The sequence below is a fragment of the Mastigoproctus giganteus genome, chromosome 10 (genome assembly GCF_048544385.1).
Source record: "Mastigoproctus giganteus isolate SK-2022 chromosome 10, ASM4854438v1, whole genome shotgun sequence".
Lineage (NCBI taxonomy): Eukaryota > Metazoa > Arthropoda > Arachnida > Uropygi > Thelyphonidae > Mastigoproctus > Mastigoproctus giganteus.
Genome location: NC_143584.1, coordinates 48,230,256 through 48,256,858, shown reverse-complemented (window position 1 = coordinate 48,256,858; position 26,603 = coordinate 48,230,256). Strand labels below are relative to the sequence as shown.

General features: G+C 38.7%; 1 protein-coding gene across 3 annotated transcripts in view; it reads left to right on the top strand.

Moving 5' to 3' along the window:
* Window positions 1-26,603, top strand: part of LOC150079024 (cytosolic carboxypeptidase 6) — a 591,251-nt gene that overhangs the window by 448,961 nt on the left and 115,687 nt on the right. For all 3 annotated transcript variants that reach the window (XR_016547524.1, XM_090382641.1, XM_090382642.1), the window contains one exon: window positions 25,365-25,483. Coding sequence is in view for 2 of the 3 variants with exons in the window: in XM_090382641.1 (XP_090238767.1) it covers window positions 25,365-25,483 (119 nt within the window). In the remaining variant the exon portion in view is untranslated. The remainder of the gene's footprint in view (window positions 1-25,364; window positions 25,484-26,603) is intronic.

The window sequence follows — 26,603 nt, the reverse complement described above, 5'->3', positions numbered from 1 at the left end:
TAACCATTTTAGGTTTGGAATGCGTTTGGGGGGGCGGGGTTGTGCTTTTGTTGATTGTACTGCCGAGGGTTTTAGAACCATCCAGTACTACTTCCGTGATTCTGGAGCTTTAAAAAATAAACACCTAGACTTAAGAGGGCTTCTTATTATGCCCGCATCAGTGGCAGCCATTGTAAAAACGACCTTAGCTGGTTCTGGCGTCTGTCAATGCACGGATCCTTAAAAGAAGTTCGTCAGTGTGTAATTGCCACTAACCACGAAGGATTCCACTTAGCCCAATTGTCATCCTTTCATCGTCGCAGAAGACTTGCTCTACATCCTCTGTGTCTACCATAAAATGCCAAAGCTGGATGCTGCCGAATGTAGGTCAACGCTTTTCTTCTTTTGCAGCGGGGTACTTATAATAACTGCGCGTCCACTACTTTTCTAAAAAAAGGCGTTGCGCTGCCGCTTGCCAATTTAGCGTCGTCTCGACACGGTTTCTATTTTAAGTTCTCGTTTGCACGCAGTCACCAGGTAATTAAAAACAACGCATTGCTGTTCGTTGTCACTTAGGCCGAACAGCGATACGGATCACTTCCCCCTTGTTTATGTAAATGTCAGATCCAATGAAAAGTACTTCAAAGTAAAGCGTGACACCGGCCCACGTCTGTATTTCTTGCGTACGCTCTTATTAACGTTAGTTTTTCTTTTTCTGTTTCTCCTTTAATAATCAATTAAAGAAATCATTTTATCTTTCATCAGAAGCTACTGCTCGCTTGTGAGTGTCATTATGGCGGTAACCTTTTCTCTTCAAGGGCGTTACGAAGCGAAGTGTGCTCGCCAAAGAAATGTGTTTTCAGACTTGGTTGCGATAATCAGTCAAAAAAGAAATATGGCGTAGTTGAAAGGCTCTGACAGCTAACAGATGAAGACTAAGGAAGCACGAGGCCTTGCAAGTGTGTGTGTGTTCAGTCGCCTGTAAACAGAGATAGAAATTTATTCCTTCCAGTGAGTAATAAGCCACTTCTGAACATTTGCAGGGTATGGCTACAAAACAGGAAGTCCTCTGTTTCTTGAAGAGATTGCAATTAGTTTCCTCGAGAAACACAGTTTAAATTCAACCCAGAACACTTCGCCCGTGTTTCGCAGCGTCCTTAATTCTCACTACGAGTCTTTGTTTCTTTCAGTTATCAAACTTTTAAACGTAAGAATCTGCGTGTAATATTTCATGAATTTCGGTCTTTTGATAACAAAACCTAGAGCAGAAAGCGTATTAAGTAAACTTCTCCTCTGATAAGCGTTCTTTTTCTGTATAATAGCGGGCACTCCTTATGTCTGTTTTTCTAGTATATGACGAAATTAAAGTTCTCTGCAGGAGGAACTAATGTACTTTTCATAAGCGCTTTTCTCTAATATTACGATTTTATCACCATGAGCTGCCTCGGTAAGCGCTTCCTTTCAAGTACCATTATGGCTGTTTGTTCACGTCAGTACCGGCATCCTTACACTTGTTATGGTGATCAGGAGTGACGTAGCGAATCCAGAGAGCCAGACCGGCTAGGATTAATGAGCTCCCCTCTGGGAGAAAATTACATTTAAGAAATTTTAAGCTCCTCAACAATCGTCACTACAGGAAAGGCCCAAATAATCCAGCTCTCGCGGTAGCGCAGTGGTTATAACCACCGTCATCACACACCGGTCGGAAAGGCCTGAATTCGCATCCCTTCAATTATGACTTAAGGAATTATGGGCTTCATTTCTCGAAGCATAATTGCCTTAGTTGCTTGGTGCCTAACAGAAACACGTTACCATTCTTTAACTTTGAAGTGAATGCAGTACAATTTATACAATTGTTTTAAAATTAAGGGATTTATGCGTGTTGCAATTAATTGCATGGGGGAGGGGAGGTTGTAGGGTTTTCTGTTGCTATTCGTATGCAAAAGCAGTGACTCAAATAACGCTGGTTAATAAAATAACTTTTGTTTCATCCAAGATGTAAAGAAACTTTTATAAACCAATTTTGCTTGAAGATTTCAAATATGTTCCGATTTTTCTAGCACGTGGTGAAAATCCTCACACATTCATCTTATCCATCGTTTTTCACAGAACTTTTCATTAGGCTTCACGTGGAAGGAAAACCTTCACTGGATTAACTCGTTCCTGGTTCATACGTGCTTCTTTGAGGCCAATCCTGTCTGATGTTAATTGGCTGCAGTAGAATGGCTGTCCCATGGCCATGGGAAATAGCATATTGTGAATCCTTCTTGCATGCCCAGAGAACGAGTCAGTGGCAGCGTCTGAAATTTACATGGCTGTCCACCGTGTTGGGGGAGTTACTGTAGTGGACTTTCATATGTTCTGATGTCCCTCTCTCCCTTCTTTTAATAACTCAGTGAATGTCCAAGTGTTGCAGTCCGAATAATGCAGTGAATGTCCGAATAAAGGAAAGATCCCACGTGGGGCCCTTTTTTTTTTGAGTATGTTGTTTATGTTGAATGGCTGCCACAAGGCAGCTATACTATACATCATGAACATGCATCCAGACAACGCGCATGACTGGCTATGCAAAGATTGGCCTTCACAGAGATACTAGGCAGATTATGAAGGTTTCTTCTGGTTGCACAATAAATTAGCGTACATTACGTGTAGCATGCTTTAAGCGGGGGCGAAACATCTTGAGCCGTCCTGATTTTTAACACCCATGCCAAATCATACCACTCCTCTCTTCCCCCCTCCCACGACCAACCAGGTCACGCACTTTGCAATATGGTAGTGTCGTCTCTGTGAACATTGGAAATCATTGAATAAATTATTACCGGTAGGCGAGAAGTTACATCAGTTTCTTTCGGAAAGTGTTATTTTGATCTTTCTTCTTCTGTGTCGACCAAAAGTGAAACTTTTCAGTAACGAAAAAAAAAAAAAAAAAAAAAAAGTAGTGAATTTGAGGCGACATATTCATTTACGCTTAATTTCTTTGATTTGAATTGCTCTTTGTTTATGAATAGAGAAATTCTCTGTTTATAGTCCTGATAAACGGCTCTGAATTACTCAAGCAGCTAACATAAACTTCGTACCATATGATCAAATTCGAGAGTTTTTATTTCATTTTGAACTGATTCACAGTCACTCAAGACTGTTCAGTCGCCGCACGATGAAGGCTTCGCATATGTCTTCTGAAAGAGGTTTCGAAGCCTTCGGAGAGTGGTTTCAAAGATATTTATATTTTTTGTTTCAAAATCGCCTTCCTGAAGACTTGGAGAAAAGTGAGTATATCGGTCATATTTGGCCTAAAAATTGTCGATGATGTGGCAGCATCATTCGACAGAAGATTCCATATGTGACACTTGTGAAAAAGAAAAAAAAAAACCTCTTGAATCGATGCTCAACAAATCTAAGAATTATAGTCATTCGCCCCACGCTTTCAACTCCTCTGTTACAAATTCTCCTGAAGCACTGGTTCATTTTTAGAAATTAATTTCACTAAACCTTTAAAATTTCCCGGATTTCGATCTGCAAAGGTTTCTTTGTGGCACCTAGAAGCTAAATTGTCATGTAAAATTGCGTAATAGTTACCAACCTTACCAATGTCTTTTTGCTTTCTGATTGCTTCGCTGGTAATCGGTTGTTTTCCTGCTAATAGTCGGGAAAACAACCAAGCCATTTCGACGAGGATTCCACGCATTCCTTTATTCTCATGCCTACCTAAAGTTGTGCCTTTCCAGTTGCAACTTCCATGCAATACAATAAAGCTGTACTTTTTTTTTTCATTTATTTACACACTCAAATATTATGTACAGCACAATAATTTATGTACAATTTTATGTACATTTTCATTCTCATATATAATTATCCTAGCATGTATATATTTTTTGTTCAGAATACAGTATAAACCACGTGTGTGTGTGTGTCCTGGTATCAAGGGTGGCCCCTAGGCATAGCCCATCTCCACCTAGTGGATCCGTATTAAATGTAGGACCTCTGAAAAGGAGCAGCCGGCAGCTGGTGCCTGTCCCCAGGCACGAGTAGCCGGGCCTTGGGTTTTTTTTATCCTCTTACATGCCAAAGTGCACAAAATCCCGCACCCACTGGAGGTAGTGCAATACCAGTGGGTGCCAGCTATCCCCCTCACAGGCTGCCAAGGTCTGGTAGCCCGCAAAAAAAAAAAAAAAAAAAAAAAAAGAAAAAACAAACAAGGCTGGAGCTCCAAAAACCCATTGAAGTCCCACAGCCAAGACAAACATTTTTAAAGAACTGCAGTTTTCAATAGCATTATATATCGGTTACCGTATTAACTTTAGCATTAACAGGGAAATAAACTGTTGACATTGATTGCAATATTTACATTCCAGTGAGGTTTACCACTCTCTCTGATCAGTTCTAGCAACAGAATTTGTAAATTATTTACAGTCGTTTTTACAGCAATATTAGTTGTTACTTACCAATAGTTACATGTATTTCTGTTTTGTACAATTGTAAAGACTGTCCAGTAGTCTAACTGTTAACGAAATATATATTCTGATTTAATTTCTTCCCCGGTAGAATCTGAGCTTGTAGAGTATTGGGCGATAGAAGTTCCTCAAGGCGATTTCCATGTAGAAAGTTCACATAGTATTCCTGAGATTTAGGCAGGAGAGGAAGTTCTCAGCATGCACTAAAACACTCGCAGTAGCACTGAGAGGTTTTCCTATACGTGTAGCTATAAATTATCACTCAGAAAGCAGAAATTGGAGTTTTTTTGTGTTCAATAGGCTTGATGGCATTTTAGATTATTGCGGGAGTCATCTTATGGGGTGAAGATCTTTTTTTTTATTTCATTTATTTATGTTTTTTTTTTTAATAATATTTCATAAGAGAGAAGCGTGTTGGGGTGCGCAGAAGTATGGGTATTCTAAACTGTACGGTTAAGCAATTATTTACAATTCTTCGAGGTTAGCTTCCTAATAATTTAGGCCCGTTTATACACAAAGCTTCTTTGTGAGCCGTCCAGCATCACTTAGAGGAGAAAGGGGTCTACCTGTCATTTCCTGTTGCGTTGATGGCTATCTTCCGATATGTTCTTCCCAAAAGTGAGTTAATCTGGATCATTATGACTCCGCAGTAAAGTTTCTAGCCGCAAGTCTTTTCTTCTTGAAACTGCCGCAGAGAACTGTTGAAATGTAGTGAAGACATCAGAATTTTCAATAGCAAATTTACATTATTTTCTGAGAGATTATTTATTTTACTCAGCAGTACCTGTCTTTCATTCAAATAATCATTACATTCAAAGAGAACGTGCTGCCATGTCTCAGATGCACCTCAGTGACAGAAAGGGTCAGGCTCAAGGCCCCTTTCAAAAAGTTTAGCCCTGAGCGACCCGTGGCCAGTCATTAAACATGATGAGACTGTGGGTAATGATGCGAATTCAACATTTGAAATGTATCTTCGGGTAACCTCACCATGTTCACTTTGAACCCATCTTTGCTGCCAAACAGCAGTGAGTTCCTTCCAGAGTCTTCGTTTTTCCTCTTTTATTCTGTTCGTAGGTCGGTTACAATGTTAAAAATATTTACAGAATTCCTTTTTTGAGATTGTAAGTCATACCCGTGTAGGAGATATAAAGATCCAGTGGTAGGGTTCCTGCTAGAACGTGTAGAGCATTATTCAACACCGTTCTAGGAGCTTGAAGAAGAGTGAGCAACACCGAACGCTGTAATGAAAGAAGTTTAGTCCTAATCTTAGTTTTTGACACCCTCCAAAACCAAACACCTGCTGCGTACGCAGCAATCGGTAGGAAGATAGTCTTATAGTATAAAGACAATGTCTTTTTGCTAACACCCCACTCTTTTCTGGAAATCCTTGCGATTCCAGCCGTTGAAGTTTTTAATTTTCTCAGAAATTTTGGATACATGAGTATGAAAGTTTAGTTTGTCATCAATTGTAAGTCCCAAGTACTTGGTGCTGGATACGTAGGGGATTTGTGAGCCATTTAGGATAACTCTGGGAGGTCTACCATAATTGAATTGCTTTCGAAAAACCATGAAATTAGTTTTTGTAGGGAAAATTTTGAGCTTATTTAGATTGGCCCAGTTGGATAAATCATCCAATATTGTTTGGATCTTTTGTTCCAAGATTATTCTCGACATTCCAGTAACGCCAACCGCCAAGTCATCTGCATATGCAATTTTTAGGCAATCTCCATTTTCCTTTGTCAGCCATTGGTCCAAGACTGCATTCCAGAGGAGAGGCCCCGGGACTGACCCTGCTGGCACCCTCTGGAAGCAGTCGTGCTATAAATCAGGTGTTTGGCACAAACCTTGATCTGTCTGTCTTGAAAGTATGATCTCATAATTTGGTAGATATGATTATCACACATGGCTGAACGCATTCGACTCCCACCAGATGGAGTAGAATGCGCCCTCGACGTTCACGAACACCACCAAGACATACTTGCTGTGTGAATCCTGGATGTATTTCAGAAGAGAGATTATAGCATTTTCGGTCGAGTGACCCTTTTTGAGTCCGTGTTGATGGTCTGAGCACAATTGTTGGTCCGATAACATGCTTGCAATTCTGGGAGAAATTAATCTCTCAAAAAGTTTCCCTAAGTTAGTAGGAGGGATATTGGTCTGTACGCCCTTGCGTTTGTTTTGACTTTTCCAGGTTTATATAAAATTTTCAGTAGAGCTAGTTTCCAGAGTTTGGGGAAAAGTCCTTCGAGGAAGCATTTATTGTACATATTTAGTAGAATATTGGGAAACAGTTTAAAAAATTTCACAATTACCAAATTCTCTAGGAGGTCAATGCCAGGACATTTTTTTCTTATTGAGTTTAGCAGTATCAGTTCCTAGTTCCACTATAGTAAAAAGGCAAACATCGGTAGATCCAAAATAATTCTGGTTTTTCCTCCTGATCTCTGCCTGTTCCGGAGTATCACAGTGAGGTAGATACTCCGGAATAGGCAGAGATCAGGAAACAAATTAGCAACGATCGTTCCAACAGTAGAGTGCCAGTCTGTTGTTTCTAGGTTATTACTAATTACAGTCTGATAGATATCTCCACTTATCAGTTTATTCCTCATTATTTTATATATGATCCCCCAGGGGTTGGTATTCCCAACATACTTGACCAAGTTTTGCCAGCAGGTCCTCTTACTTTCAGATATGGCTCGATGGAATAATTTTCTTTTCTATCTATAACTGTTTTTCAGCCTTTCAACGTCCTCGTTAGAAAGATGTCTACTACGCTGATACAAGCGTCTGGCTTGTTGAGTTTGAAGCCTCAAGTCAGAAAGCTGAGCGTTCCACCATGGCACTGAAGGCGTTCTTATATGTTTCCTTTTAGTTGAGTTTGACATAGCTATATATAGATGTTGCTGAACAGTGTCTACATATTCTGAAGCCGATAGTTGGTTTAATGCTTCAGCATCCTCCAATTTAAATACCGTACACAGATAATCCTGGAATTTATTCCAGTTGGCTTTATCCGTACGGTATCTTCTTAAGTCATGGACAGTCATTGTGTTGGGAGTTCTTTGATATATTGAACGTGATAGCCCTGTGATCGCTGTTCACCAAGGAGGGTTTCACGTCCCAGTTTCCAGTTTTGTCTTCCATCCTTATGGAAGTAAGTGTGACGTCAATGTTTGATTCTCAGTTGGTAGTGGAGAAAGGAAATGGTTTATTTTGTACATTTTTAACACAAAGGCTGTGAGCCATAACTGAAATCTTGCTGTACTGAAAATAATCGACATGCACAACAGTTCTGTTTCTCACAATTTTTCAAAATCTGTTGCAGTAAAAGTTACTAAAATGTCCCTTTCCGCCATCCTTTTGGTATTCTTCTTTACAGAGATGGGAGCGTAGAGGTTCCTTACTACATCGATCTGAATCACTCAGTGGTATAATACATTCACCTGGATCACACCGATGGAACATTTTTGAGTTCACTTTGCTCACATCCACGAGATATCGATGTTTGCACGTGGAGAAAAGCCAATTTACGAGGAACTTTGTAGCGTTAGTTCGCTATAATAAATTGACGATTTCGTAAGTTTATATTTCAATACAAGTGGGTTAAACAAATGCTGAATGGGATCAATTACCCGAAACTAACAGATGATATGTAATACTATCTGTCGATGGGTGTAGTGCATCTTTATTCATCCCAATCTGATCCTCTGCACCTCAAAACCGCACATCGAAATCTTGCATATCGAACAGTGGGTCACGAGATGGCCCAAGAATAGAGCAAAGCTCTTCATACTTCTAATGGAATTCTCTTTTCGAACCTGGATTGAAAGCCTAGTTCTAGAAGAAGAAGCACACGTATGCGCGCTTGTTAAATCACCCTCCGGCCAAATGGACACCCTGCTTGACGGATAAACAGACCGTATGACAACCTCGATTGAGGCGAAACAATGTCTGTACAATTGGGTAACTTTGTTTTAAATTAATGAATCCAACTCTTTAAGGTGGATGTTCCTTGAGAACACTGTCGAGTATCTTAATAACGCTAAGATAGACCGTAAACCCTTCTATAGTGGTAGAGGATATAACAAAAATCTTTACAAAGAAAGAAAGAACCCATAAATTCTTTTCTAAATGGGCACCTGACTTGAACCAAACTTGATCAAGCCTGTTACCACCACAGAAGAAGGCCCTGTCGCCTTTTTCTTCAAGATGAATCTTCTAATAACTTAATCCATGATCTGTTTGCGAATCGTGAATGATTGGGGAACTTCCGAATATTTTTTAACACGTAATTTATGTTATTCTCTAGCTTAAAGTGGACATCCTTGCGGGGGCAGTCGTTGTCTTTCAATCGCCATATGTAAAAAAGTGTGGGTTCGAATCCCGTCAAGATGAGGTGGAATTTATGGACACAGTGGCCGAGTTATTCTGTCTTGAGTAAGGACTGCACGGTCCTTTCCAATAACTCTGGAATTTCGTCATCCAGGAAAATAGGCAAACTGACCATATAATGCACGTAATTTTCAGTGCACTGACGCCTCAGAGTCTTAGATGCTTTGGCACAAAAATCAAAACGAACAACAGATATGAAGATAACCCATGTTTGGTTTTTGTTTTCCGACCCTTAGCTTGATTGCAACATCGGAGAATAACTTGTAAGTTATTGCAAGCAGATCTGTTTAAAAATTCTATTATGAATAAATTATGATAAAAGCATTTGAGAGAAAGAAATGAGTTAGGGTAGATTTTGTATCTCATCGTATGTGTGTTCCCAGCGTCACCGAGCTAATCAAGAAATTATTTCGTCGCTAAGCGCGAATTGAGGGTGCACATTATTAAAAATGTGAACCTTCAACGTTAAGCGGAGCAGTGCAATAAATTGATTTAATAGTAAAATGTGATAAACGAAGTTCCATAATCGTACTTTTACAACGAAAATGAAACGTAGTCAGAAAGGGGTCCAGCCCTCGTTTTTTTTTTTAGTATTTTGCTTTATTTATTTATTTATTTAATCGCGAGGAATGCTGGCTCTAAGCAGCGTTTGGAAGCCATAGCAATTACACGAATATGTGAACGACGCCAGCTCCACTATATGGAGTCGTTCACATAACACGAACTTGGAAAATAAAGCTTCTCATTTTGCGTTTTGAATGCCCAAACGTCATCTCTACACGCCAGTATTTCTTCTTTGTTTCCGAGCCCATAATGCCGTCTAAAGCTTGTACCGAAACATGCGCGGCATCATAACAGGCCCATTAAGAGAACCTCGCACACTAGCGGGGTTGTTACATTTTAGGACAGTGCCTTTTGTAAATTCTCATCAAGATTATAAATACAGGAGAAGGACACGCAGTTCCTCCACATCTTCGTCATCAATTGGTGTGCCACTAATTTCCTCGTGCATACATTGCCCTAGGCAGAGCTTTCAAACGTTGCGTTCTTCTCTTCATATAGCTTAAAGAGGATTACGCGTATAATCTTTGTAAAAGTAGGCATATTTTACCTTACGGCTACGTGCGGATCACAACTACGATTAGGTCATTAAAACTTACATTAGTGGAATGAACATAATTAAAGTAAGGGTGGATATGTTTGCCCTTGTTTGCAAATCCCGTTATTGAACATCGCGTTGCGCTAGTAATGAGTTCTGCTAGCTCTACATTAACAAACGAGCCTCAAGTGAAAGCAGCAATCATTCCTTGAATGATTGCCTAGTTAGCTGATAGCCCCTCGTCCCCCTTCCCCCGATTTCTCCATTTCCCACAGCTGAGGCCCATTCTGCAAACAGAAAAAGGGCAACTACTGTTGGGCTCAGTTGAGCTTATTGATTTCTGGGAAATGGACCGATTGCGTAGATAGCGTTATTCTGGAAAAATGTCCCCCTTCCCCGCCTTCTAATGACTTTACAATCGATGCTCGGTCATACGAAGACGGCAGTCCGAAAGAAGGAGAACTGAGAAATATCTTAAAAAAATAAATTTTCTGTTTATACTCCGGCACGACAACCAAGTCAGTAGAGTTTACAATAAATCGTCAATACAAATATTTATCGTATTTAGTAGTCACGGGCTTGAACCCCGGTCCACTCAAGGAACGCGTGCTATGCACTCTCGCTCCTGACCACTGGGCTACGTCAGGCCTAAACTTCCTACCTTCGGGTGTGTAACTGACCAAAAAGGAGCTTTAAGATGGCAAATGTATGGAGCGCATTCTAATGTTTCAAGGGTGGAAGACGAAGTTCGTGTATAGTGTAGGCTGCATTATTGGAAGTAATCGCAACAGTCCTCTTTGTTACGAGCGTTGTCTAGGAGAAGAATTGTTTCTCATTTGCTGAACAAGGAAACTCTATTGACTCGCGCTCTTCTTTCCTTCTGACGACATTGGGAATACAATAGCAAACAGGTTATACAAAATGCAACTCGAATAAATATACTACACTAAGACTCTTAGAGCCTTTCGAGACGTAAAGTAGTTGAAACTATCATATCTAGTTAATGGAATCTTAAGATAACACTAATCAACAAAATATATATTTTGTCATACCACACAATGAAAATATGTGATTCTGGAGGAAATGAACGCGCTGATTCCGAGAATCACCATAAAAAGTCTCTATCACGTCTAGATCAAAAGATATACCAACGTTTAATATTAAAATAAAGGGACGTATAATTCAAGTTTGTCATACAAGTGTAAAAAAATATTATACGTTCTCTAAAATCATTTAATTTCGGAAAAATTATCGTAAATCATAACGAAATATTATATTTCAATAATATATAACCAGCATACCTGTAATGTAATTGTCCTTAAATATGTTTACTACTAAAGGATTTCTCTTATATTCCTGCTTACTCTCCCTCACAAGGAACCAGCAGTAATCCCCCATCATTACAGGATCCCAGCGACCTTGGTATCGCTTTTCCATCGTGGAAATATCTTGATGAAACCGCTCCCCTTGTTCATTACTCACATCTCCCAGATTTTCAGGGGAAAATTCGAGACGAGAATGAAGAAAATGAATTTTCAACGACATTCGACAGCCCATGTTTTTATAGCACTCTATTAAATTAGGCACCAAAATTTCATAGTTTTCTTTCTTTCCTATTACCCAAAAAACCATGTACTACCCCCCTTAAATGATCGCCAATTCAACCTCCCATAACTGGGTATCAAACACATCGTCTTTCAGAAGTTTCCTAATTTGGGGGCCTACGAAAATTCCTTCCTTAAGTTCGGCATTGATAAATTAGGAAATACACTTCTCAAGTATGCAAATCCGTTACCTCCTTTATCTAGACCCTTCACGAAATTTTTCCTCGATCCAAGTTTGATGTGCACGGGTGGAAGAAGAACCTTGTTTAATTGCACTAAAGGAATATATTTTATATTGCATTGTCCTGGTACGAACTCGTCCCAATGTTGCACAACATAATGTTCCTCTGTCACACACTCACAAAAAACAACAATCTTTTGTGAAAAAATGCAAACCAACAAGCAAATCAATAACCTTAAGTTCACTGCATATGTTCCAACCATAATCCTGGTATTTAATAGCATGTAGAACCTTGATGTGCTTTCATGAATTTCTTTAAGTCCAACTGAAAGGAACACAGTAACTGATGGAAATTCGTTGCCATTATGAAGCAAAACTGTTTTTAAACTTAATTTTGAGGTATCTGTGGATAAACGCCATTCATCCGACTTATGCACCACACCTAGTTCTTTCAGAAGTCTGATAATGTCTTTGCAAAAAACACACGCTGTCCTCCGTAGCAAAACATTTCCAAAACTTTTCCTACTGCATGGGTTGCGGGTCGCACACTCCTACTCTCGAGGGGCTGTTTATGTTTGGAGGATATATTTACCCTGAGAACATGTGACGATCAGTTAATACTAGGAAAACCTTGTCGCAGCCTACAAAAATTCTCACCAAGAACGCTAAAAGTGTGCTCCCTTCAAATTGTAAATTGTTGCATCGGGAATTTGAACCTAAGAACCAGAGGTAGAAGTCCGATTATGCGAAATTGGCATATTTTGGTAAACTGTGACGTGATGTGAAACTGTCATAGTGACGTTCGAAATCTACGCATAAAAATTGGTTAAAAAACAGCATTTAAGTTCTTGGAGGTAAAAATCGTGTTGGCTAGTGTAATTAGTGTTCTCGTTGCCGTGGAACCCTTCTGTCTTTAAAAACAATAATAATTGATAATAAATTAAAAATCGTGATGCATGTGCACAAATTAAACACGAAGATCAAAAATTAGCGGAACATTTTCAGAACCTGTGAGGTCCCTTTGCGGAAGCCCAGAGTTCTACGGAACACGCTTGGGCACCCTGCTCTAGACAGTTCTGAATCTTAGATATTTCTTAATTCTTATGAAAGTATTTTTTTTGTATCTCAGAAACCCTACCCAAGATTTTTTTATACATTTTATATCCCTCTTAAATTAAAATAAAAGATCGTAAAATCATCTTCCTCTCTGTCACTCACGTTAAAAATTTTATGGAATTCGGCTTTAAAACGTATGGCTTAGAAGGAACCAAAATGGATGAATTTCGAAACAGCTAATCTTCGCAACAGATTGACGTACTGTTAAACTTTTAAAGGTGTGGAGTTCCATTTTCTGGTCTCTAAAATTCAAAGTGAACCTCGCAGGCCCAATAAGACATTTATTGAAATATTTCGGAGTGAACAGACAACTAAGGAATTAATGATTTCAGTACAACCATGCTATTTTCTTTTTACTGATCGGCATTATTGAGCAGTTTTAAAAATTCAATAATACTTGGGTATTTTGTCTGTTTTTCTTTTATTTCACACATGCGATCAGAAATTATAGATATTATGTGATGAATAATAACAATGTCTTTGTTCTTATGAAAAGGATTTTCACTTATAAGGTTTGTAAAGGTGAGTGTCTTTAGTATTTAAATACTCTGGTAATTGATCACTACAATTAATTAATTGATTAAAAGAATATGGACCGCGAATCCTGGGTAAAGTTGACTAAATCCAACTGTCCGTCCAATCGAAGTCGCAGTTGTCGATCGGTGACCTTTCTTATTCTGCTGTTGTTTTTCCTTTTGCTTGGAAATTTGCTCATATGCAACCAGTTCCTAAAAAGAGTGACAAAGTTCTCCCATCTGATTATCGACCCATTTCGCTTACTCTCACTCATTCTAAAAAGTAATGGAGACATCTATTAACCGCTAACTCCTAAAATATCTAGAAACCTTCCATCTGATCGGTGATATGGATTACATTAGTACCGATATACTGGTTGATATTTTGGCTTATTTTACTCATCTATGGACCAATTTAATAGAAAAGTTTGATCAAATTTCAAGAGCAGCTCAGCAGTTGCTCTTGCCATTTCAAATGCTTTTGATCGTGTTTGGCATAAAGGTCTTCTAAATAAGCTTCCATATGGATTACCAACTGGTTTTTTTTTTTTTTTTTTTTTTTTGGAGTTGGGTTTACTCTCTGACTACTCGCTGCTGGTTATTGTGGTTTTATTGCCACTTCAGCTAAAGACAGTCGGACTGCTAGCATCATATATTTCTTCTACCTCTTGTATTGATGATCTTGGTAAACCACCTCTTGCCATTCCCACAGAATAGGAGTAAACACAGGTTTTGAGAACAAGTAGAGAAATACCATCAGAACCTGTGGCTTTCTTGATAATCATGGTTGTTCAAAATTCTTCTGACATTCTTTGGACGGAAGATCACAGTAAGCATCGAATGGAGTGTACACTGTGATCTTCCGTCCAAAGAATATCAGAAGAATCTTGAACAATCTTAATGCCAAGAGAGCTCCAGTTCCAAGTGCTGATGGTATTTCTCCACTTGTTCTCAAAACCTGTACTCCTGATCTTACTCATTTCTTATTCCAATTGGTGTTTTTCCTTCTTGGAAATTTTCTTATATAGGGCCAATTCCTAAAAAGTGTGACAAATCCCTTCCATCCGATTGCACTTAATTCCCTTTCTAAAGTAATGGAGAAATCCACTAACCGCCAATTCCTAAACTACCTGGAAACCTTCCAGGTGAATGATCGCCAATATTGATTCCGTCACTGTCGATCCGGTGGTGATATAGGCTTAATTTACCCATCCATGGATGGGTAACATAAGCCAGAAATTCAATTTCTGGCCGCTCACTGCGGATGATGGCTCTTTGTCTTCTAACTTCTCAACTAATGCTGGTATTCCCAAGGTTTCTTTCTCCGAATGTTTCCCTCTTGTACATTAATGACTTTCTTCCACTAACTGGAAATCCTATCCATAGTTTTGCCGATGATAGCACCTACCAGTTTGAGAAACTTTGTCTTGCACAAACTTCGTCTTCTCGAATATCCACTACCAATTCCTTAAATGCTGATCTCCAGGTTATTCTCCTAATGGGACAACGATAACTTAGTTAATTTAAATCCTTTTAAAACTCATTATTGTCTCCAAAAAAAAAGTTCTTCTGCTCCTATGCTTATTTTCGATGATCTCTTATCTCTATTACCTTAATCTTTCTGCTCCTATGCTTATTTTCGATGATCTCTTATCTCTATTACCTTAATCTTTCTGCTCCTATGCTTATTTTCGATGATCTCTTATCTCTATTACCTTAATCTTTCTGCTCCTATGCTTATTTTCGATGATCTCTTATCTCTATTACCTTAATCTTTATTAAGGATTACCGCGACTTCTAATCACTTTTGATATAAGCACATTACAACTATTGCTTCTTCTTGGCGTTACTTTTCTTCTAAATAGCTACTCGCTGTACAAATCCCAAATCCGCTCTACAATGAAATATTGTTTTCCCATAATGGGAGCGTTTATGGGATGGTGCCGCCATAACTTCTCTTAGACTTCTAGACTCCATTGAAAAGAGGACAGTTAGGTTAATTAATGACCCATCTCTGCCTGATAGACATTCTGTTTATGCTGCGTGCCTTTTCTATAGATATTTACACAGGAACTGTTCTTCTGAACTGACTGCTCGAATTCCTCCCTTCTCTTCTCCTAACCAGTCCGAACATGTACCGCAACAAATCAGCATCCTTTTACTGGTCAAATTTTAACTCACAGAACCAACTTCCTTCTTCAGTTATCCACTCAACTTCGATTTTCTGGAACAGTCTACCTTCTTACGTATTTCATGAAAATTTTAATCTACAGACATTCCAAGTCTGATATCAACAATTATCTTCTTTCATCTTCTCAACCTTCATTCAACCCACGTACAGTGCTAAGTACTATAGGTTCTAATAACTTTCATGTTCGAAGTTTTGATTTAAAAAAAGAAAAAGGAAAAGCGATAGGAATGTCAAGTAGCAGCCAAGAGATAGGTCATGTATTCCTGAACAAGTTATGCTATTAAAGGTCCGGGAAATCCACCTTCGTCCGGGAAATGTTTAAACATCCTTAAAACTCTAGAATTTGAAGGATCGTAGTTCCCAGAAAAATTCTGTTTATCTCTAAACAATTTTAACTACCAAAAATTCTCCGATTTATTGCCAAAAAAAAGGACTATTTTTAAAAATTAAAAAGTATTAATTTAGTAGGTTTTTATTTGGGATAAATCTCCTAGATTAAACGTCAGTTATTATTTTTGTGTTGCTGTTCTCATTAAAGTTGAAGCACTGCTCTGAACTAGTAAAAATTAATGTTCTCATTAAGTTAACAAGATTAGAGAATGCGCACATTGCGTTACATTTCAGGTGCGTTCAATGTTTTTTTCTTAAATTAACCGGTTTTCCATTTTTCCTGGTGAAAAAGTAAATAACTAATTAACTCGTTACCAATTAATTAACTAATAATATATAAAAGTAATTATTTTCACTTCATGCGTGTATCAAAAGATAATATTCTCTCTCAAATTTTTTGTAATGTACATATTTCCTCCTGGATGTCAGTAAAAATGGAAATACAATTAATATACTAAACAAATAACGATAATTCTCTATTTATATATTTAGTAAACTGATGACAGAGAAAACCGTTTTCGTATGCGCAGTGCAGAAATTTTTCTTTTGGCGCATTTGCCATATTGCATATTAATTTCTTCAATTAGTAACAATGCAAGACACAATGTCCATTGCTTCAGCGACAGTATACAGTATATCGATAACCTACCTGACATGTATGGAAAATAAATAAACAATAATTGCCTGATTTTAATCTGTGCGATTTTAATGAAATTTTGGTTAAACAAAATTTAGTGTTTGAAAGGTTTTCGTAGCCGAGTAGTCAGAAGCGGGAGTGCAGTAGCACACGCTCCTTGAGTAGATCGAGGTTCAAGCTCCTGATTGCTAAATACGATCGATCTGCCGACCAGCGTGGCAGATTATGGTCCATTTCCCTCAAATGTGAATTGTTGAGGAGCCTTCCATCCTGCAGTGGGTTGATAATGGCTGCAGTTTACCTTACCCTGTACGCACGGAAGCTGTTTATTATGAAAACATCCTGGGCTTAGAAGCGGTTAGCGAAATCCATTTGTAGAATAGTATGATGTCACAATCATAAGGAAGTACGATTGTGACGTCACAATCATACTTCCTGGCAGTTACTACTGCTGGTGCTTTTCATTGCCTGTGGTGGCCAAGCATCCTCAGGAAGCTTAGATATGCCAAAACTCCTCTCAGCCTTTACAGATGCATTTCCTCATACCTCAATCAGCCGAAGATCATGCTCATCTCCAAGTACCAGCAAGTCTCCAGCCTGGTCTGGTCACCCGGGGGTTTTCCTCAGGGCTCTGTCCTTGGACCATTCTTCTGGTCCATTGTCTTGGACGAGTTCCTGGAGATGGACCTTGAGTGTGCTGTGTCTTTAGCCTTTGCAGACGACCTAGTCGTGGTTATCTATGCTTGTTCTCGAGCCCAGTTGGAAGTCAATGCCAATCTGGCCCTCAGAAAGCTCCAGAGCTGGGCCTCCACACACCGGCTCACTATTTCTGGTGAGAAAACCAAGTCTATTTTGCTCAGGGATCGCTTCAACTAACCAGACCACCAACCATAAAAATTTATGGTGCCCCCATAAAATTGTTCCTCGATATGAAGTTGACATTTTACACGCATATCGTTCATGTCGCAACCAAAATTAGGAAATACACGGCACTGATTGCCAGAATTAGTAGAGCAGACTAGGCCTTAGACGACGGGCACTTGCACTAATTTATCAAACTATCTTCTTGCCAATTGTCTGCTACGGTGCGGCAATGTGGTGTACCAGAGCCAACATCCAGCAAAATAAAGCTAAGTTAGATTCAATTCAGAGAGTTATGCTCCTCACAGTTACTAGAGTCTGTCACACTGTTAGTACACCGGCCCTTCAAGTCCTCGCAGGATATCTTTTATTGTTATTTGGTTTTTAGGAGCATTTGCAACTAAGGCCATATTGCTCCGGGGATATGCGGTGATCATTCCCTGACCTTTCCGCATCCTCCATATTTGGTGGCTCACGGTCTCGAACCCCGGTCTAATCAAGAAGCGTGTGCCACGCACTGCTGCTTCTGCCCACCTGGCTACGGAGGCGCTGCAGGATATCTACCCTTGTATCTTGAAGTGATTAAGAGAGGCCTATTTCAAAGACTAAAGAGAGATATTCCCTCCGAGATCCTTGACATCCACCTTGATCTGGCCAACGATCCCAAAAGAGAGAGAAAACGTATTGCAAACAAACTCGTCGAAATTTGGCAAGACGCATGGGATAACACCAAACATTTCGTACCTTCTGTTGCCCAAACATACCCAAAGCCTTCTCCCTGGTTTTCACCGGCCTCCAAGTAACGTTCTTACTTACTGGACACGGACCCTTCAGGAAAAAATTAACAGATCTTGGCATCGAACAAAACCCACTTTGCACATGCTGGGAGCATGTAATGTACTACTGTTCTTACTATGAGGATTACAGGACAAGCTGATCGCAAAAACACACGGAAACCTACACCACCAGGAACATCTATTTCTGCAAATGAGCTCTACTATCATGCCCTTACCGAGTTTGCTCAATCAAATTCCAACTCAGACATACTAATCAAACAACAATCACCTAGGCAACAGTTCGACAGTAGTACAAAGGGAATCCACCTAAACACACTACAAACCTCTACGGGGTAGGATAAATTAGTGCCTCTGCCGGGGTAGGATATGCTGCAAAACTCATTCGGGGTAAGGTTACCATCAAACCCTGCTGACACCTTCGGGTATGGGATGACTTTGTACCTGTATACTGGAAGGTGGGTCACGTGCTACAAACGCCTTCGGGTGTAAACGTCATATGGCACCTCTTTGCAGGGTAACTGTTACCCTGCAATTTTTTCCCCCTTGGGCCTGGGTGGGTGGACTCCCCAGGCCAGGAGCTCCAACCTTCATTCCTTCCCTATTTCCGTCATTGGAGGACGCTTTTTTTCCCCTCCACGTCCTTCTTCCTTCCATCTTAACTTCCCCCTCTTTAGCTATCTCCCTCGTTTTTTTTTTTTTTTTTTTTTTTTTTAAACTTGGTCTCTGTGAGGAAGCTTAGGCGACCCTGGCAGAGGCCAGCCAGAGTATAATGGCAGCCTCGCTCATCTCCAGTGGTGGTGGCGAGCAACGTGGGGTTCCCTTAGGGGCCCTGCGGCCAAACAGCCAGAGACAGAGCAACAGAACATAGCACTACGATCTCACAAACCAGACACCACACTTTTTCTGGCTTTTACAGAGATTCTGTAATTCTTCACAAAGTACCATGGCACAGATGTGGGAAACCACCGGTGGCGCCTTCCACAAAACACTATGCTGGAAGTATGATATCAACAATTCAAATATTTGACCACAACATTTCAATTTCCGTTAATTCTAATGTTAGGTGAAGCTATAGATGTTTTCACATCAATAAATATAAGTAAGCATACGTAACTTAACTTAACGATACAATTAACGGCACGATTTGTAAAATATGGTCCCGTTTTTAAGAACGTTATCATATATGCATAATACGCCTAAAATTTACATACGCCTAAAATTTGGATGTATTAATAATACATCCAAAAATTTATATTTGACCTTTTAGAAAACATTCTGTTGAGCATTCCAAATATTAAAATCGGACTAATATAAATTCTACAATTATTATTTCTCTGTCCGTCCGTCTGCATAAACGAAATTTTCTCTGTTCGCGCTTAAGTAGTGTTTCTTTTTTTGCTATAAATCGTGAAATATTAATTTGCTAACGCGAACGAAAATGAAATGCTCTGCGCACATCAACTGCCTTCTTTTCATTTTTTTGTAACATACTTTTCAGCAGGTGCAAACCCGAGCAATTGATTTTTGTTGAACAGCTGTACATTCTTTTAAGGAGCAGAACATGTCCGTGAAATAGACTACCCGCAACCCACCTTATGATGGTGGCCCGGCTGTCCCACTAACTCCCTTCCCTCAAGAGTAAAGTCCGCAGCAAAAACGCTGCGGAGCTTAGTCTACTCGCGTCCCTAGCCCTATCAATTTTCGTGTACCCCTCGTCGCGAAGGGCGGTTTGTCTGTTGTGAGGGGAAAACCGGAGTCAATCCCGGTGAAAAACCTCACGACCACGGTTTGAGACCGCCCAAACTCAATGCTGAATGCCCCTGAGAAAATTCCCATAAGGGTAGCAGCTGGAATCGAACCTCGATCAGCTATTCAGCAAGCCGGCAACGTTGCTACAAGGCTACCGTGGCCCCGTATGCTATCGCTTTAATTTCAGTATTTCACGTCACATTTCTCACCAGTCACGTGGATAGTGTGACGCGTTGCTAAACGTCGTTACATTTCACATTTAGGTGCCGCTGTAGATGTTTTCACATCAAAAAACATGGAAATCTAATGAGTCTTTTAAGGAGGAAATCTGAAAGATTGAATACGAACGGATCGCTATAGGCGCTTTACCCGAATGTGTACGAATATTTTACGATATTTCAGGAATCGAACTCTACAGAACATTTAAAGCTCTCCAAATTCAAAACTCGTGGTCTTTGCCAAAGTTGCAAAGACCAAGAATTTTAGCCATTTTAATTTTTATATAAATTTTAGCCATTTTACCACCATTTTCTCCTCCAGTTAAGTAATATTTTTTTCACACGAATCAATTAACTAACTGAGTAGAATTAATGTATATTTTATTTTGATTTGGACGGCCTCCGTAGCCGAGTGGGCAGGAGCGGGAGTGCAATCGCACACGCTCTTTGAGTAGACCGGGGTTCAAGCCCCTGACTGCTGAATACGGTCGATCTGCCAACCCGCACTGGACCAGCGTGGCAGATTATGGTCCATTTCCCTCAGCATGAATTGTTGAGGAGGCTTCCACCCTGCAGTGGGTTGATAATGGCTGCACTTTACTTTTACTTTACTTTATTTTGATTCGTGAAATCAGATTGATTAAACAGCGTACCATCCTTCAAGTGAATCGTGTGCATTAAAACAACTAAAAATTAATTAATTCCTGCTTGTAATTTATTCTACAACACTACGTATTTTAAATTTCAGTCGTTCGCAGTGTTATAAAATTATTTTTGCCTTTGGAAGAAAGAATTAAAGCTAGCAGAAGGCTATCAAGTTCATTTTGTAGTAGGCATGTTTCACGTTAAAATTAGTTTAAAAGGGCGAGGCTAATTTTTTTTCTCTTGTTATTAGTGAGGTGGCCGAATAATTTAGTCTTTATGCAATCATGTTGCCTTAAATATTCTCCTACAATACTACACAAGCGTACAAGAAAGAGGGAAAAAAATTTATATATACTGTATATATATATATATATTTTTTTTTTCTTCACATGTCATTTAGTGACTTAAAGAGCAGAAATTATTTCGTTAGTATGGCACACGCCCCAAACTGTCCTTCTGCATGCCCCTACTCCAGTAGACACGAGTATAAATATCAAAGGTTAATGTGGCTTCCTCTTCTCAGGTTCTGTAATTACAACATTTATTTTTAAAAGGAAGCGAAAAAACTAGTTATATGATAATTTAATTGGATCTGTTGGGATGGAATAAAATTGTAATCGCAAGGCCCTTTCTTCTCTTCCCCCTTGCTGCTAAGGGGGATGAGGAGGAAATGCTAGCTTGCCGGAATCGGTAGAGGAATGAATAATCTAATCTTTTCCTGATAATCTCAAATAAACTTGTGCATTCATAGCTCCGGTCGAGGCGCCACCTTCCTAGCGTTGTCTGAAACCTGCAGGTAAAATAGATGACTTGCCAGAAAGCTGGAGATTAAAATTCCTGCCATTCTATCAACCGCTACATCGGAACTGCACTGCAGATAGTAATTACTTTTAGAATAGCCATTTTGTATGGGGGTAGCAGTTCTCCCTCGTGGATTCCTGGTGGTCTGAAAATAATCTTCTCAAATATCTACTCGTTCCCGATGTGTAAATGGAAGGAAGGCGTCCAATGTGAAATGCATTCAAATGCTTCACCTTAAACACATGCAGACTCTCTTCTCTATTTGCATAATCAATCCTGTGTTGTTTTATTTTCAGTCCCAGTATTGCACCTACGGGAATTTGACCTTCCTACATCGAAGGGTAAGGAAGGAAAAAGTCAAATGATAGCAAGAAATGAGAATTCGCACTGACCTCCGGTTTGGGTCTCAAATTCCCTGAAAACTGAGAGCCTACACGAGAGAAAAGGAGAGAGAGAGCAAGAAGAAACTTGATGAAGAGGGGCTCGCATAGACCATCCCGGGAGGCAAAAAGAATCCGATATGAAAGTCGAAATTCTTTTTGGCCGATTGCTTAGAGATAAATAGTGCGAGGGCCGGAATACGAATGATTGAAATTCATCCCAGCTTCCATTTCTAGTTTCTGAATGTGCAGTCTTCAATAAATATAAGCCAAAAAAAGAAAAGAAAACAAAGTCAAGAGTACTTTACTATATAGGCCACAAGAACAAAATTATTTACTCAAGAACTCCATTTTTTCATCAAATATGATTTCGTTAACACCCATACATACGATTATAAACCGGTGTAATTAAACTCCTCTGACCCTATGTAGCCGTCCCGGAGAAATCAAATCAATTGTACAGTACATTATTAAATTTGTGTACTGCATTTAATCTGTTTGCGCGAAGTTATACACGTTAAATGTATATTTATTATCTTGGAACGGAATCCTGTTTTTCGTATAGGTTTGCTGATTCGTCCAAGGCTGAGATCTAGATTAGTGTTTCAGAACAACTACGAGTACTGTAAGCAGTATAATGTATAGACTTGCAAATGGGATTCTTGAAATTTTGGTCTATCCCTCCCCCTCCGCACACAAAGTACTCCCTCAAAAGTTTTTTTTTAATGTCATTATTAAACTAAAAACCCATTTCATGTGAGATAAATTAAAATATGTTTGACTGAATATTTCGCAATAGTTTTCTTCTCGGCCAATATTATTAATCTTTCTCCTCCTCTAGAATTTTTCTTCATATTTTCTGTATTTTTTAATTAGTGCACATTCATTACATTGCAATTTTTTAGAACTTTGCTTTATACTGGTACTGAAATAAATTTAAATAAAATTATTATAATATTGATTTAAAAAAAAAAAAGATCGTTAATGTGCGCAGTGTGTTACATTTCAGGCATGTTCGTTTTTTTTTTCTTGTGATTAATAGAAGTGAAAAGTAAACAAACATAGTTACTCCTTATCAGTTAATTACTATAGTAATAACTTTGTAGAACCCGATAGTTTTATTCTCGAAACAGCTATTCGGTTCAATTACAACTTTATAATATAAATTTCTCTCTCTCCCATGTACTTTTAAGTCTTTTCTCTCTATATATTATGAATCGCTTCACAACGCGACATCATGTTCACGAGTCTTACATAACAGCAAACGTGAGGCGTGCACGGACTGTCCAAAGCTAAAAATACTGCATTATAAAACTACATTTAATCTATGAATTTCTTTTTTTAATATAAATTGTATGAAAAAAAGAAATAATAATTGCCGGATTTATATTTGTCCCATTTAATGAACTTTGAAATGACCCAACAAATATTTTTGAAAGAATGAAGAATTTTAGTGAAATTATAAAATTTCACTAAAATCCGCCCACTGGGACTCGAGTTATTACGTACAGATGGACGGACATGGACATGGTGAAGACAAATAGGTACTTACCATATATATGCGAATGCGTATAAAAACAGTTGCATTTCCTGCAATTAACCATTCATTTTAATACAGAAATACATTTAAGTACACGTAGCTGTTTAATAATTATTTATTGTATTAGTTTTATGATAACCATTACGAGAAGTCAGTATCATGGCGACCTGAAAGAAAAGATTATACTCATCGTATGTGTGCAGTGGATGGAATTGAACAGTTAGAGGAAACTTGACTTTGAATATGAATTTTCTGCTGCTGTAATTTTCAAGAAACAGAAGAACATTATTCTAGAGCATAAAAAAAAAGAAAGAAAAGTGAACCGATGCTGGCTAGTTAATACACATTGTGAAGAAGAAAAAAAAAAAAAAAGGAATTACAGAGGCCAACTCAGAAAACAGATGCTCACGGGAAATTTAACAGAAATGATGCGTATGTGCTACAGGTAGTTGCGTTATTGTGGGATCATTGATTAATCCGAATAATTAAGGAAGTTTGGAGTAATGAGAAAAGTATTCGAAGTTTGTATATAGTTAACAGCAGCTAAGACAACGCTTATTGTTCTGGATGGCACGGGAGCGATATGTCAATAAAGATAAATTAAAGGAGAGAATGTGTAGTTTACTTTAATTTATTTGGGTGTTGCTTGAAGATAAGTATAGACGAGGTGGATTTGTTTTGGAGGAAGAAATGAAATAATTTTACAAACATTGAAGTTAACTACACCAATCTCTCGTTTAAGAATAATCTGGAGATTAGAGTTTAAGGGACTAGTCATGGATATTTAAATCGCTGTTGTTCTCTATGCCGAGCAAGGTTTGTCAAATGAGAAAGATTGGTGTAATATGCAATCCTTACATAAATTATAATAACCTAGTGTAAAACCTACAAATTTATAAATTTTCCTTCTTAGGAATCGGCCGAATAAGGGAAAATGTTCACGTAGCAGGAAAAAATACCAGTATAATATGAACGTGTGAAAAGAAGACAAAAAATGTTGTAAAGCACAGGTTTTTAAGAACTGTAGAATGCTTCCAGGACCTGAAGACATGGTATTGTGAATAAGATCGCATAAGACGTACAAGCATCATTCAAGGGTTATTTGCAAAAACGGACGTCTTCTAGAGAATCGTGCACGCAAAAAGATGTCACGATACGATAGAATAACGATGGCTACCATTTCCTGCCTACTTGAGAAAAATAACACAATTTTTATGCCACAGGGAAAAAAAAAAAAAAAAAAAAACACTGACCAAAATTAGCAAGTCTTTAATGCAAAATACTCAGAATTTTCTTATGAGAATTCCTGGGTATCGGAATGACATTTTAGACGACGTCAGTACGACATCAGTTACCGTGTTTAAAATGATAACATCTACTTTGGTATGCCTGTCTGTCCTGGTATCAGAAAGGGTGTTCGACAAAATGCGGTGCTGTGATATGCCACGAAGGTTGTAAAACTGCTGCTTCAAACTGAGAGTGCGATGTTTCGCAGTCCAAATGAGGAACTTTCTATACTTGTTACATTGATGCAAGCTGATATATGAAAAGGTGAAAATCTCTTAGTGAATGCCAAAGACTGCCCCCTCGCTGCAGTTATCAGTAGTTGAATCAAAAATGAATTTTCAAGGTTGGTGCTAACTTTATTGTAATTTTTATCTAAAACACTTATTTTTGAGTAAATTAATGCTGGTTTCTGTTGGCATGCAGTAAAAGATTTATTCAGAGATTGTACCCTAGTTTCCTCCCCTCCTATTAATTTAATATCCACTGTCACTTGCTAGTTCTACTATACGATGCTGTGTATATTTCTTTCAGGTTTTTCTCCTCCATGTTCCAGGAGAAGGCCAACTGCTACACTCTAGAAGTCAGTTTCTACGGCTACGAGACTAAAATTGGAAGCAGCAAGGTTATTAACCCTTATAACGAGGAAGAGTGTATCCTTTAGTACGTCACTTTAATGCTCTAAGCACTGCAGGCGTCACTGCCTAAATTACCGAGAGATTAAATTATCGTCAGATGCTTATAATGTTAATGTTCGGCGTGTGCGGGTCTTTAAGAAACAGTCCGACTGTTCAGCTTCAAGAAAGCACGCTCGGCCGTTTTAATCTCTTACCACGTGTTTTCGTTTTGGGCCGCGCATCAACAAATAAATAATTCGTTTTTTCCGCCTTGTAGACAGCGCCACCTAGGCGCCTTCTTTGGATCGAAGTTTTTAAACTAGCTCAGTAAACAAAACTAACTGCCGATTATTCCCACGCCATTTTTAGAACGCGCTTTTAATTAAAATTCCGAAACTTTTGAGATGATCCAGAAATGCAAGCAGTGGAATGAACGCAGTGCATGCAGCGAAGGAGACATGCGCGTGGTGAGGTATTCGCTTGACTTGAGTTTAACATGTTTTTTTTCCCTCGTTTTCATGTTTTGTTCGTAAAAAGCGAAGCGATGTTCAACCAAGGAATTTTTTATTATTTATTTTGCTTTGCTGCTATGGCAACCCTTTATTACATAACGAGGTGATGATATTAAGAAATTTTGGTTAGTCTTAAAGCGATTCATAACGATCCTGCCTTGTCAACTTAGACTTAAAAATGCTTTAAAACGACACAGGAGTTCCCTGTTACTGGACCCGTCTTGAAAACAAATAAAATCTTTTTTATACAATTATACGGCGCCTTCTAACACAAAAGACCTCGTAATTATTGGGCTCCATTTTCGTATTCCAGTTTACCAGTATCCTTTAAGACTAATTCTCTCTATAGATTTGTTTATCGAAATGGAGTCCTCTTTCTCCCCCCCCCCCCACACACACACATCTTGCTGCTGTGGCACATCCAGATGTCGCGAGCCAGTTTGAAAATCACTGCAATATTCTGGTTTATTTGTTTTTATACAAAAGTATGTACACAGAGTAAAAGTTTTTAACGCACATTATGTTTAATATAATCTTAAATTTTCACTTTAATATTACATAAGACTCACTTGTAACTTGGTCTCTGATAGGAATTTTGTACCAATAGCAACATCTTTTGAAATAATTAAATGATATCAAGGCGT